The sequence below is a fragment of the Cololabis saira genome, chromosome 17, assembly GCF_033807715.1.
Source record: "Cololabis saira isolate AMF1-May2022 chromosome 17, fColSai1.1, whole genome shotgun sequence".
Lineage (NCBI taxonomy): Eukaryota > Metazoa > Chordata > Actinopteri > Beloniformes > Belonidae > Cololabis > Cololabis saira.
Window position 1 is genome coordinate 35619671 of NC_084603.1, and position 14504 is coordinate 35634174.

A 14504-nucleotide genomic window follows, 5' to 3' on the forward strand; every position below is an offset into this window, starting at 1 on the left:
TTTGGGGCCAAATAAAAGTTTACATTCCTCACCATCCAATACTAGTCCGAGGGTTGTTTTAGCTCTGGAATTGTCCTTTCAGTGAAAATTAAAGTGAAGAAATGAATAAAAACTATTTGAATTCAACTGTGAGATCAATGACTTTTCAACGATCCGTGAACTGGGATCAGATGAGCTGCTGCACAATGACCCACATCTGACTTTGAGACAAAAGTGTCTCAAAAACCAGTTCAGAACAACTCAAAGTTATTAGCAGCTTTCCAGGAACGTAAACGACTAACTTCACTGGTTTAATGGAAGACTTGGAATGGAAGACGAGAACAAAAAAATAAAAACAAACAAAAGAAATCACCTTGAATTTTGTACGACTCATTCAAGAAACACAATTGCACATTAGCATCGAAACGTGTGTAAAGTGTGTCTTTGGAGAAGAGACACGTGAAAGAGCCGATGCAAAAACTCTAAATCTTAACAAGAATATTTGTCTTATTTCTAGTTAAAATGTCGGATTTTTAGTCAAAAAATCTCATTACACTTAAAACAAGACTCATCACCAGAAAAATAACTTATTTGACAATTTTCACCTGTTTCAAGTAGATTTTCACTTGAAATAAGTAGAAAAATCTTCCAGTGGGACAAGATTTATCTTGTCATTACAAGCAAAAAAATCTTGTTCCACTGGCAGATTTTTCTACTTATTTTAAGTGAAAATCTACTTATATTAAGTGAAAATCTACTTTAAACAGGTGAAAATTGTTGTTTTTTCCAGTGATGAGTCTTGTTTTAAGTGTGATGAGATTTTTTTGACTAAAAATGAGACATTTTAACTAGAAACAAGACAAATATTCTTGTTAAGATTTTGAGTTTTTGCAGTGGAGTGGCGTTTGGTAGAGCCACTCGGCTCTTGTCCGGTGAATCTGGACAAGATGGAAGCAGCAGAACAGCTGAGCGAGAACCGAGATGAACGTCTGAGGAAAGGTGCTTGTTGATGTTCGGGTTAGATGTGTGTGGTATTCAGGAGTGCATGAGGCAGCAGGAGCTTTTACATGAGCTCAGCTTCAACACTGGAAATCTAAAAACTTAAAAAAAAAAACAGTAACCGTGAGGCTCTTCGGAGGAAAGGAAAGAAGCAACACGCCCGTCAACTCCGGGGAGTTACACCCCACATCCGACTCCCCTTTACAGCATGATAAAAATTATCAAACAAAATGTTTTGGCACTGCTTTATATGCTGCAAAATCTCTGGTATATCAGGGACTTTGTTCAATTCTAAAAATAAACAGTTAAATACTGAGAATTTCAGATTAAATACAATAACAGAGACTTGTCTCAGAGAAAAATGTGCTCGATTATTAGGAATAAATGTTCCCCCAGCTTATTAAGACAGTTTCAAAGGGAGAAACGTGTAGAGTAGTGTTTAACGGTGAATTATTTGCCCACTCTGGAGCGGAGGCGCCTCTTAATGATCTGGTGGTGGCTCTCCTTCTCCTCCTCCGGCTCTCGGGTGATGATCTAAAATACAAGAGACAAAATGTTCTTAGTGTCAGGAAGTGGACGACTGGGACGAAAGCTTTGACACGATGCTGATATGTTTCTGATATTGTGACTAAACCGTCCTTTAGAAGCAGCTTCCTCTACATCCTGTTTTGAATGCCTCTCTAAACCAGCAGACACGGTCAGACCCTCTACTGACTTCCACAAGTGCAAATTAAGGTCTCACGTAGGTGTCCTTTTATCCATCATGACTCAAGGGTTTGTGTGAAAAGGACTTTTAATTAGTGATGCACCGAAATGAAAATTTGTGGCCGAAACCGAAACCGAAAATAATAATAAACACTTGGCCGAATACCGAACAATACCGAACATGGTTCTTCGCAGTTTTTCATTTATTTTGCCAATTTTTTCACCATTGCATAAATCAAATAAATTTGATTTAGGCATGCTTTTAAAAGAAAAAAATCTTTTACAAAATTACAAGGTAGAAAACATTTGTTGAACATAAAAAACTGAACATTTTTTAATTTCCCAGCATTTCTTAAATATTCCAGCAGATATTATACCAGCAAAGAACAATAACTTAAAATAAATAAATTAGCAAAATACATTTTTTGTCCATCTTTGAGCTTACGTTAGGCTTAACTGACTGAACATTGTAACATAGGCCTTAAAACAATAAAAATGCATTAAAGCACTCAGGGTTTTTTATCATTTCAAATGATAAATCAAACTTGTAGTGCTGAAAGACTTTGCAGATGTGCCCCCTCTAGATATTTGAGCAGAACATTCATTGCAAACAGCCATTCTTTTATTATTCTTTGCCACTCTAAAATACTTCCACACTGCTGACATGTTTGCACCACTTCACTCCACACTCTTTGCTGTTTGATTTCGTCATCTAAACGCAGCTGTAATAGATTGATTTATGTTGTTTTGGTTCCACCTGCTGGTGAATGTTAGTTAAATTCTTATGTGGTTAGTTTTTGGTTGGCCAACGATTTATGTGGTGCGCAACAGTTACGGAGCGGCCAGTCTATTTATATTACAACGCCGTTATTAATTGTTCGGTTTTTTTCCCACTTATTCCACCGAACACCGAAAGTGTTTTTTTGCCATTTTCGGCCGAACAATTTCGGTTACCGAACAATCGGTGCATCACTACTTTTAATACCTGAGATTTAGATGCTTCAAATAATCTGTTTCTCTCCGACCAAAGAAAATCAAACGTGAAATAAAGACGAGTTGAGAATTTGATCCTTCTGCTTTCATTGGACATTATACATAAACAGTAGTTGATGTGAATATGCTTCAAAGGTCAGAATAGGTTAAAAGCAGCAGGGATCTTTGAACTAAAAGTGCATTTTCATGACAGGAATAAGATATTTTGAAGTAGACTGATGATGTGGCGTATAAAGAAAGAAGTAAAGAAAGAAAGGTCTGGGACTGGTCTTCAGAGTCACTGGTCTGTTCAGTTTACGTGACTCGCTGTTTTCTGATTAACGGTCTTGAAATTCTTTTACTGTTCACATTAAAGGCTGACGAGTCACGGAGGGTCAAACGCAACAAGATGCCAGAGAGACTCGGTCATCGAGCGCTCTCCTGAAACACTTTCTGATCCACAAATCAAATCTGGGAAATTAAATGTAAAAGGGCAAGAAAACACGTGTTGATTATTTGAAAATAATGTGCGTGAGGAACCGAACGTTGTAATCCGTTTGGGAAACTAGAACGAACAGGAACAGATTAGCACTCACATGCAGCAGAGGTCATTTGTTCTACGTAAAACTAAAGGCGAGTAAATAATTATATTATATTCATTATAATTATAAAATAATTATATTTATAATATAACGTTGTTTGAGTATAGATTCCCCGACAGGCCCAGATATTCGTCACGGTGACACGTCTTTGAGTAGTTCACGGCAAACGATCCACAATCACACACTTGGACGAGAGCTGAACATTTCTGCTCCGAGCTTTGAATGCCGCTCGTTCCCACCAGGAGGGGAGTCGTCTCGCAGGCTTGGGACGGGCCACTTGACAAAAACAATCCTCTCCTTCATCTTTCCAAATACTGTGGAGCAGAGAGCCCTGCTCCAGACTGTTTTCTTCATCCCTTTCCCGCTGCATTTCTGACCACTACCCGCAAAACTCTGAGAATTCATTCCCGCACAATAATAGAGATGCATCGATTTTGTGTCTTCTCCCCCGTCCTGCAAGAGAAATGTCCTAGACAAATCTATCTGATTTAAAGTTAACATGATCATTGTGGAGCTTGATGGATAATTGACAGTTCATAGGTCACCTGACCGAAAGTTAGATGCAAATCCATCATTGTCATCATCGCACAAGCTATTTCACCTTTTGCACACGCATCAATTATGTGATTGAGGTTATAGCAACGAGAGTAGACTGTGAGTGGCTCAAATAACACTAAAAAATTAAAGCTGCAAACAGCGATGAACAGGCCCTCCCACCCTTCTGCACGTTCAGGCTGCAGTGGAAGCTTGTATGACTTGCATGTAGATTCTTCAGGCCTGGACATTTAGCAGATGACACCACCTAAGACTCTCTATATCAAACCATTCAAAAGTTATGTCCGACTCACCGGGTGGGGCGGCATGTCCATGGGGCAGGAGATTTCAGGCCTGTAGAGTTTCTTTTTGCTCTTCTTGGATCTCAGACGAAGGGAGGAGGAGGTTGAAGCATCGGCATCAGTTCGACTGCCCACCAGACTCATCATCTTCTTGGCTGCAGGCAGATTTCAGAGAGAATCAGTTGAGAAGTCTGACAGACTTACGGAGCAGCCAAGTCCCTCGCCTAATGTAAAGTTCGGGAGCTAGTTGATGTTGATGAAAGCGCTTGCGTTAAAACTTTTCCTAGATGATTCACGAAGAGCACAATAAAAGTCTCGCAGTTTTTAAGACCAAAAACATCAGAACCTCTGCAGACACATTTTCACTGGAAAAAATCAGAACCAAGAGAGAATGTTCCTGGTTCAGAGCAAACATGTTGGTTTTATGGTCTAAAACAGCCCCTGCGATGTGAGATGAAGGAGAAGTCTGTGGAGGGGACAGGGGGGCTCCTATTTGGTCCAATGAGGTGTCAATCAAAAGGACAGCGTACACACTCACTTTTGAGACCAAGATATCTGCGATGTATACGTGCAAAGCGGAGTTACAGCGAATAATACATTGAAAATTTGGGACATTGAGCGGCTAATTTAAAATGATGGGCGGCTGTTGGTGGATATTTACTGGTATAATAATGTATTTTGGACTAAATAGTTTACTGGATTGGATCGACTGGACCTTTCTGAATGTAATCAGACCGTTTTTGTGGGAATATTTTTGATTGGACGAGTTCTATGAGGCTTCATTGGTGAGTTGCGTCATTTTTTATTTTTATTACGGCGCCTTTATCTTTGTCAAACGACCTCTGCAGGGACTCTCAGCTTTGTCCTCATCAACTTGAACCTGGATGCAACACGCTTCTCATCTGGGAAACTCAGAAAACCAATCAGCGCTAAAACGAGCTGAACGAGCTGGGCGTTTACTGGATTTATGAGCCATTTCTGGTGTGTGTGTGTGTAAACTGATTGTTAAAATGGACTTGTGCTGTTTAGTGAATCTCCCAAACAGAGAGTGTTTTTGCTCAGCATCTTTTCTAACATACTGATGAGCTGCAGCAGCTCAGCTCGTCTTTGCTCCCGTCCTACGTGAGGCCATGAGTCGCAGCACGGACGGACTGCACTGCAATGAAGGAATGTGGAATAAATCAAACCCTAATGGTGTTTTCACAAAATCATGTTAATGTTATTTCATTCAAAATTTAAGTTGACGCTGGAAATAACATTTATATGTGAAATTTGAGAATGAAAAGTTCTTCAAAAGTCAGCGGATAATTGTTTTAAATAATTAGGACAATGATTTTATGTTCTTTTGTTCTCTATAAATTAAATCTCTTCTGCGAATCCTCTTATTTTTTAAATGTGAACAATCATCAAATAATGACATTGTTTTTACCTTTTTTCTTATCATTTTATTTCATTTTATTTATTATTTACTGTTTAATTGTGTCTTGCTACTTTTAATGTTGATGTAAAGCACTTTGAATTACCTTGTGTTGAATTGTGCTATACAAATAAACTTGCCTTGCCTTAAACCTTTCATTTTCCCGTAATCCCATCTCATACAACCTTCTGTATTTCATTCCTCAACAAAACGTTTCGATGTCTAAAGATTTGTCGTGTAAATTAATTTCTGTGCAGCTCAGAAATGGCAGCTGCAGCTTCTTGTTCATCTATCAGTGCGTCATTTTCCTCTTCTCTATTCCATAAACTCAGCTTTAAACTTTGAAGTGAAGAACCTGAGCGGCCCCCGCTGTCCCCACGCTCCGCTCTGCTCTCCACAACAACAGGTCCAGATGTGCGACCTCCCCCGGTGTGATCCGTCCCACACTGACCTTTGCTGCCGAGCAGCGTCGGGGAGCTCTGCAGGAAGTCTCCGATCTTCTGCAGCGTTCCCTCCTTCCTGCCGCGGGGGCTGTTCTGGGAGTCACGGCAACCAGCCGGGGAAGAGCTCTGATCACAGAACAGTGAGAGCAGTTAGCGCGCCAGCATGTACACGTGTACACATGTACAACAACCATGTAGAGCAGAGGTCCCCAACCCAAACCCATCATTTGGTACTGTCACTGACGCACAAGAAAGAATACATTGCATTATTTCCATTTTATTTGACCGTATAGAAACGTAATTCTCGTCAGTTGTGTGAAATAAGACCTGGAAACATTGTGGCATAGAATTGTCAAATTGGTTTAATTCACCGTACAAATTATTACAGATTACTTTTGTAATACTGTATTTGACCCGGTCTTTGCTGGACTCTACTGCCCTTACTTTTAACAACTTTTTATTATTTTAACTCTTTTCTTATCATTTTATTTCTTATTTACTGTTTAATTGTGTTGTGTTGCTTTTAATGTTGATGTAAATCACTTTGAATTACCTTGTGTTGAATTGTGCTATATAAATAAACTTCCCTTGCCTTTATTTATTTTCCGAACTATCTTTTATTTTGAAAAATGACCAGATTCTCTCCTTTATATCAGTCACGTGAACGCTGAAATTTAACCCACAAGCTAACAAAGCAACAGACGCTATGGAAAGTTTCTTTGCGAAGGCGAAAAGGTTCAGTGATGAGACAGAAGATGAGCCAATGACTTCAAAGAAAAAGAAAGCTAAATTTAACAGACAATACCACGAGTCCTACTTAAAATATGGATTTATGGCGACAGCTGATTCCCAAGCACCGAGCCCTCTCTAGATAATATGCTGTGACCGGATCTCTGATGAGGCAATGAAGCCTTCAAAACTGCTCCGTCACTTGGAGGCCGATAAGCCTGCATTAAAAGACGAGCCCTCGGAATATTTAGAAAGAAGAAAACGGCAACAGGAAAGAGTTTGAGCACTACTTCCCAACCACAAAAGACCCACCCATTCAGCATTATCGTGAGTTAAAATTTTGATGCGGTTTAAATTTGTTTTTGTGGTGTGTATGTATCTTATTTGGAAGCCATGTTTAAACGTGCAGCTGAGTTTCGTAGTCATTGGAGACTAGAAATGCTCTTTTTAGGAAGACCAGAAAGCAGGGAGTTACAATAATCAATACGACCGGAGATAAAAGCATAAGCACCTCTGTGTTTGCCCGAGAAATGTTCTTAAGGTGATAAAAAAACTATTTTTTGTTGTGTTTTTGATATGAGCAATAAAATTCTGCTCAGAGTCAAAAATAACAACCAGATTCTTTACACAATTTGATGGTTTAAGTAGTTAGTAGTTTTGGTAAAAGTTCCTCTCTCTTCAGGACCAATAATTAAAACTTCTGTTTTGTCCTGGTTGAGCTGGAGAAAGTTATCTGCCATCCATGACTTTATCTAAAATACAGTTAAGAAGGAAGGTCAATTGGTTTTGTGTGTTCAGGAGACACAGCGATATACAGCTGTGTATCGTCAGCATAACTATGAAAATTGATGCCGTGCCTCCTGATAACAACCCAAGCAGAAGCATATATAAGTTAAAAAGTATTGGGCCTAAAATCGAACCTTGGGGTACTCGTTTTCCTTGGAAATTTGGGAGTATTTTGGAGCTTTTGGAAAGTTCCAAGAGACAACCCAAACTCCAAAAGAAAAGGCTCTAACCGAGATTGGAACCTTCCAGGCCTGAGAAACCAGTGCAGTGTTGAGGTCACTGGAAGTGTGGAAAACATAATGGTGATAAACGTATTGATGTCTAGACGGTAACGGCTGTTGTGGGCGTTTGGTCATAATTATCTCTGGCTATGTGGAAGCTTCCAGGGAGTCAACCAATCAGAAAACACAGCCGTTTCCAGGAACAGCTTCTCCATCTCTGTTGTTCTGAAGTGACTTATCTTGGAAACAAAGCTGCTCTAGAGGGACCACAGACTAAAAGTAGTCGACTGAAAATCAGTAAAACATTGGTCGCTTTAACCAAACGATCTGAAACAGCTATTTAAAGAAAGACAATGTCCTTGTTTTCACGAAGCCGCTGTACTTGGTTGTGCATTCAGCTTTACAAAGAGAAGCACTTGCTCTTCAAGGGCTTCAGCGCTGAATAAAAGCAGCTAATACTGTTTATCAAAATACAAGAAGTACACGGACGGCAAAGCAGAGGAAATCATGCAACTGCTGTATAGCAGGAGTCAGTGCTACATTCCTGTGCTGTTTGAGGGATGTTTGAGTGTGCACTTGTCTGCACATCTGTACACGTGTAGCCCAAGTGTGCGTGCGTGCGTGCGTGCGTGCGTGCGTGCGTGCGTGCGTGCGTGCGTGCGTGCGTGCGTGTTACCTCCTCCTTGTGAGGGGTGAGCTTTGACGTCAGTCTGGTTCTCGTGTTCCTTCTGTTCTCCGCCTCCACTTCTTCCTATAAAGCACACAAGCACACATGACATGAAGACATTAAAAGAGAAGCGTGTGTGTACTGAGTCATCTGTGCCAGACGATTAGAGGCTCTAACACAAGTGGTTCACAAACACAGGACAGGTAGGATGAGACGGAGACAGATTTCAGGTGAAGGACATTCACAGGTTCCTGCGGCCGTCTCCGTGGACGATCATCTCCGCCAGCTGCGGGATGCGTCATCATCAGGGAGAGAAAATGAGCTGTGTTTACCTGGCAGAGAGTAGGCCTGTGTTGAAAAGATCAATTTTCTGATTCTAAATCGATTCTCATATTAATTCGTAAAAATCGATTCATATGTCTAAACAACGATTTTTTTTTTTGTTCATCATTACATTACAACTGTTTGCATTGTTTTGGTGCTTTGGTCTGTTGGTGGGAAACCAAACCAAGAAAGCAATTAAGTACACAGTCACCGAGATGGAGAGACACACCTCTCTTACCAGTCTGAGAGGAGCACGTTTGTTGCTTTTTAATGCCTAAAAATACAGTTGTGCAGATTTGGTGCCTTTGCAGGTCATGTTCAGATCAAAGTGAATCTTTTATATGATTTTACTTTTGGAACAATTCTAAAAGTACTGTAGCAGAAAAAATATTTCAACTGACACATTTTTTTTCACAATCTGTCTCTGATACATCTGCGCAACACTTGTTTTCTGAAAATCAATTACTTCAACAATAAAAACTTTTTTTCTCTTCCGTCACTGATTATTTGACTTTTGCATTTTAGAGGCTGCAGACGGAGATGCTGCACCGGATTACTGCATCTGTTCATCTTGTTTCATGAGCTTTTTTACGTTTAACATCTGTGGAAGAGTCACAATAGCCCAGAGTTGGGTGGAGATAATGGGATGGATGGATGGATGGATGGATGGATGGATGGATGGATGGATGGATGGATGGATGGATGGATGGATGGATGGATGGATGGATGGATGGATGGATGGACGGATGGATGGATGGATGGATGGATGGATGTGTTCCCTTCACACAAAGGACTGCTCGTTACATTCACATGTATTTTTTCCTTTGTAAAAGGATGCAAGCGCTCCATGTTTATTGAATACGCAGGACTGACCACATCTAACTTCATCTGGCACCTCAAAACTCATCCTGATATTTCATTAGATTAGATTTCCTTTATTAGACCCACGATGGGGAAACTTCTGTCATTACAGCAGCAAGAAAAAAAAAAGAAAGATACCAAATTAGTAACATAGAAAACATAAAAAAAACCTGTATATGCAGTTTTGTTTTTATTAAAAAAAACTTAAAAATCATTGCACTCATTCACTAACCTGGCTTTTGCTTAAATTTTAGAAAAGATTATTTCAAAATATTTATTTGACCAAATTCCCTTTGGGTGTCGTCTTTTCTGTGACAATGAAACAGTTGGAAGAGTTAATGATCCCCATTCTGCTGCAACATCTGCTGGCTGCTGATGAGAATGAAGGGATTATTAATGTGGATTCAAGCAGGATGGGATTCATCGCCGACAGTATAACGTTACGACCTCATCAGACTACCGGGGGGGTGTTCATCAAATACGGCTGATAACATTGTAAAAGCCTTGAATTCCTTTGGAATCTCAACCCCATGATTGGAGAGGGCTGGAAGACGTGCAGGAGATCACAGAACGCTCAAAACAACCAGAACTGACTGGAGACTCACTGCTTCATCAGGCTGAGATTTACTGATTTGTGTGCTGAGAATGCAAGCTTTAACTTGTGACTGACAAACAGAGCACATGTATTGGCAGCTAATGATGCTGTAAGAATGCTGATAGAACTGAAACAGAAACATTGTGGGTCAGAATGATCAAACAGATGCAGGGAGGAAACAGGGACGGATGAAATCCGTTTTATTTTATTTTATTTTTTTTTTTAAAGATTTTTTGGGGCTCTAGTGGCCCTTTATTCAAGCTGCAGAAATGAAAGGGGTAGAGAGAGAGATCGGGGATGACATGCAGCAAAGGTGCGCAGGCCGGGATTCGAACCTGCGACCGCTGCAGGAGGACTGTAGCCTCAGTATATGAGCCGCTGCTTAACCCACTGCGCCACCGAGCAGCCCAAATCCGTTTTGTTTTTACCCAGATTCTATTTTTATTTTTTTCTATTTTCGGTCTTTTTCGGGTTTTTAATTTTTGAGAATTTGGTTTTTAGCATTTTATGCAAATGTAATCCCAAGACAGTATATGAAGTAATGAAATATAGACAATTTATACAATTATAACTGAAAACTTTAATGTTTTCATCCCTTTAAACATATTTAAAGGCAAAAACATGACACTAGTTATTCTTGTGTCCAACAAAACATTCCTTTTTTGAGCATAAACACAAAAATACCAAAAGTTGTAATGTAATGATGAAAAAAAAAGAATCAATCTTTAGACATACAAATCAATTTTTAGGAATTACCATGAGAATTGAGTACAGGTGCAGCAGAATGTGATGCCGACACCGAGACCCCATACATGCCGGGACTTCCACAAAGACATATTCATGTCAGAAAAACACAACTTATCAAGTATATCCCTGAAACATTCCAGCAGAACCAATCCCCGGGCATATTTTTGGTACTTAAACAAATGAAGAGACTGACTCATCCAGAGCCGGCGGGGATGAGGCTGACCTGAGAGGCAGAGCAGAGGAGTGGGCGGGGCAGGCCAGGAAAAAGGTCCCGACACGTGGACTCCTCTGTGACTCAGAGGACGCTTGCAAAAATAATCAGGCAGGCGTGGAGGAACTAGGCATCGCAGAGGAGTAAAAATACACCATGTGAAGGATGAGAGTGCAGAGAGGAGTGATAAGGGATAGATAAGATGAAACTTGAGTGTATTCCGGGGGGAGACAGAGGGAACGTGTGGGGGAAAGCAGATGAGACCAAATAATGAAGAGTGGAGACAATAATAAACACGCAGATGTGCTTCAACCCGATGTCAATGAAGTGAATTGTGAAGAGTGGCCGGGTAGGAGAGTCAAAGCTGCGTTACAAGTGTTGGATAAGAACAACTGGAGTCCAAACCTTCTGCTTAATGCATTTTCAGTCCAAAATATGTGCCAAAAAGAACCAAAAAACTAGGCCCGTGTTGAAAAGATCGATATTCCGATTCTAAATTGATTCTCATATTAATTCCTAAAAAAAAAAAATCGATCTGTATATCTAAAGATACATTTTTTTCCATCATTACATTACAACTTTTGGTATTTTTTTGTTTATGCCCAAAAAAGGAATGTTTTGTTGGACACAAGAATAACTGGTGCCATGTTTTTGCCTTTAAATATGTTTAAAGGTATGAAAACATTAAAGTTTTCAGTTATAATTGCATAAATTGTCTATATTCCTTTACTTTATGTACCATCTTGGGGTTACATTTGCATAAAATGCTAAAAACCAAATACTCATAAATTTCATACATCTCTGTTTCCTCCCTGGATCTGTTTGATAATTCTGCCCCACGATGTTTCTGAAAGCAGTTCTATCAGCATTCTGGGAGCTGATTGGTCCTTACAGCATCATTAGCTGCAATACTTGCTGTTGAATCTCAATATAATACTAGTATTAATATGTTGCAGAACTACAGTCATATAATTCAGGCAACAGCTGAAAAAAAAAAATTTCATAACACTAACCCAAATCAATATCGGAATCGAATTGAATCCAGCTCTTTAGCGCCGCCCTAGTGGCTCCCTGGAGCTTTTTCAAAAATGTTTGACCTTTTTTTCCCCTTTTTTTCTTCTTTTTATCTCTTTTCTTTCTTTTTCCTTTCCTTTTTAATCTCGATATTCAACTTTTTTCTCGAAATTTCGACTTTTGTCTCAAAATTGTACTTCAACATTAATCTTGACATTTCGACTCTTTTCTAGAAATTTGGACTTTGACTTTTTTTTCCTAAGTGCACAATGAAAAAAAAAATCTCCCCCCAGTTATAACTAATATAGAAACATGCAGCATGTGTTGTCTTCATTCTAAGGCTTATACAAGACTTTTAATTTTTTTGCGGCTCCAGACATATTTGTTTTTTGTGTTTTTGGTCCAATATGGCTCTTTCAACATTTTTGGTTGCCAACCCCCTGCTCTAAGCCCTAAATTGTGTTTTGAGTTCCCACCCGGACAATTGCACTTTGTCCAATAAGGGGAAAAAAAATGGTTGACCTCTGCTTACTACAAGCTAGACGATCAATAGCCTTGTGCTGGAAGAATGTTAATGGTCCAACCTTTTGCCTCTGGCTGAGACATCTAACGTCATGCCTGGCTCTAGAAAAACTCACCTACTGTGTCAAGAAAAAGCCCTTTGAATGTGATGATATATGGGGAAAGTTCTTGGTGATATTGATGAGGCCTTGTAAGCATAAATATACGGTGAGATGACCTGAAGAGGCATCGTGCAGATAATTTATTCTTTATATAAATACTTACATTTTAATTATGCCTCTTATTTTATTTGTTTATTTTTTCTATTTAGTTTGTTGTTTTCATTATAATTTCTGTTACAAGCTTGTTTTCATTTTGTTAATACGTTTCTTTTCTTTTTAATGTCTTTGCCCTTGTCTTGTTTTTGGCTGTGTGTTGTACTGCCAAATATTCGATTGTTCAAAATTCAAATGACTGTTCAATGGGGTTTTTGAATTGTGTATTATGTGGAAAATCTAATAAAGACATGTTTCAAAAAAAAAAAAAAAAAAAGAAGAAGTCATCTTGGCCGGATGTCACTTCTAGGAGGAGCAGCCATGTGGCATTTCTGTGTGTCTAACGATGGACTGATGCTTCACAGCTACACGCAGACCAACTATTCTTGATCTCATCCCTGCAGAGACCCTTTTTTGCAATTTTTCACATCAGCAGATGTTTCTTATAAATGTTCCACAGATGTAGTAATTAAAATGGCTCTAACCCACACCGTTAAGGTCATTTACAGCAACTGTTCTCCAAGAAGCCGACATAATTGGTGGTTATGGTTCAATGTGTGTGATCAGTAAAGAGACGAGGAATACATCTGTTAACAGTTTAAGTCCACTGTGTGTCATTGTGACTTAGATAAAAATAAGCTCATATTTATCCCAAGGAGTTCACATAGTTTTCCCTTCTGCTGTATTTGGCTAAATTAAGAGCCAAAATTCTCCATCACATCCTTTCCCACATGTAGACCAAATTCTGAATTACAACACTGTCGTCATTTACGGCGCTAATAAAGTTCAAGGTTAACTTTCAGTGATATTTCAGAAGAAAAAAAACAGGACCGTCATTCCTGATCTCCAAGTGACTGGTGACGGACTCGTAAGTACAAGTCTGCCCTCAGGACCGGAGTCTGGGCTCTGGGAGTGCAGATAACACTTTTGTATTTAAGTGCTTCGGTGCAGATGTAGATATTCTTTACTCTGATATCCCTGGATGGAGATGGGACTGACACGACAAAGCCAGCAGATAAAAGAATCCCACTGCAGAACACACTAATGCTTGTAGGGGGGAAAGAAAACCTCTTAGAATCATAAAGCGAGACACTCAGATAAAGACTTTCTAGGACAGCAGTGAAGCCTCCTGTAAAGAAAACCTGTTGTCAATAAATCATTAAAAAGCCGTCTGTAGAGAAGGCAGATATCAGCGACTGCATTAAGGTCGGGGGGGTCTGGCTGAGACGGAGGAATAAAGGGTTAAAAGGAGGAAGGCAGGATGGGACAGAGAAAAGAAGCAACAGATTGTTTTTTTTTTTATTACGTTTATTGGAAAGTGTTTTTTTTTTTTTAAATTGTGTAATTTGTTTTTCTTTGTTATTACATTAATTGAAATTTGATTTCTTAGGATAAAGAGATAAAATAAGATTAGTCTTCTTTCTGTTCCCTTTCATTCAAGGAAAGATATTGAGATATATATATATATATATATACATATATATATATATATATATATATATATATATATATATATATATATATATATATATATATATATATATATATATATATATACACTGCAAAAACTCAAAATCCTACCAGGAATATTTGTCTTATTTCTAGTTAAAATGTCAAATT

The 14504-nt window shown here is 39.0% G+C and overlaps 1 protein-coding gene across 3 annotated transcripts in view; it reads right to left on the bottom strand.

The window, feature by feature from the left end:
• Positions 1-824: 824 nt before the first annotated feature.
• The window catches only part of LOC133463518 (kinesin-like protein KIF20B), a 73966-nt gene continuing 60286 nt past the window's right edge, over positions 825-14504 (bottom strand). For all 3 annotated transcript variants that reach the window (XM_061745089.1, XM_061745088.1, XM_061745087.1), the window contains 4 exons: positions 8366-8440; positions 5962-6079; positions 4106-4248; positions 825-1512 (listed from right to left, as the gene is read on the bottom strand). In XM_061745089.1, the coding sequence (XP_061601073.1) occupies positions 1429-1512; positions 4106-4248; positions 5962-6079; positions 8366-8440 (420 nt within the window). In that variant the 3' untranslated portion in view covers positions 825-1428. The remainder of the gene's footprint in view (positions 1513-4105; positions 4249-5961; positions 6080-8365; positions 8441-14504) is intronic.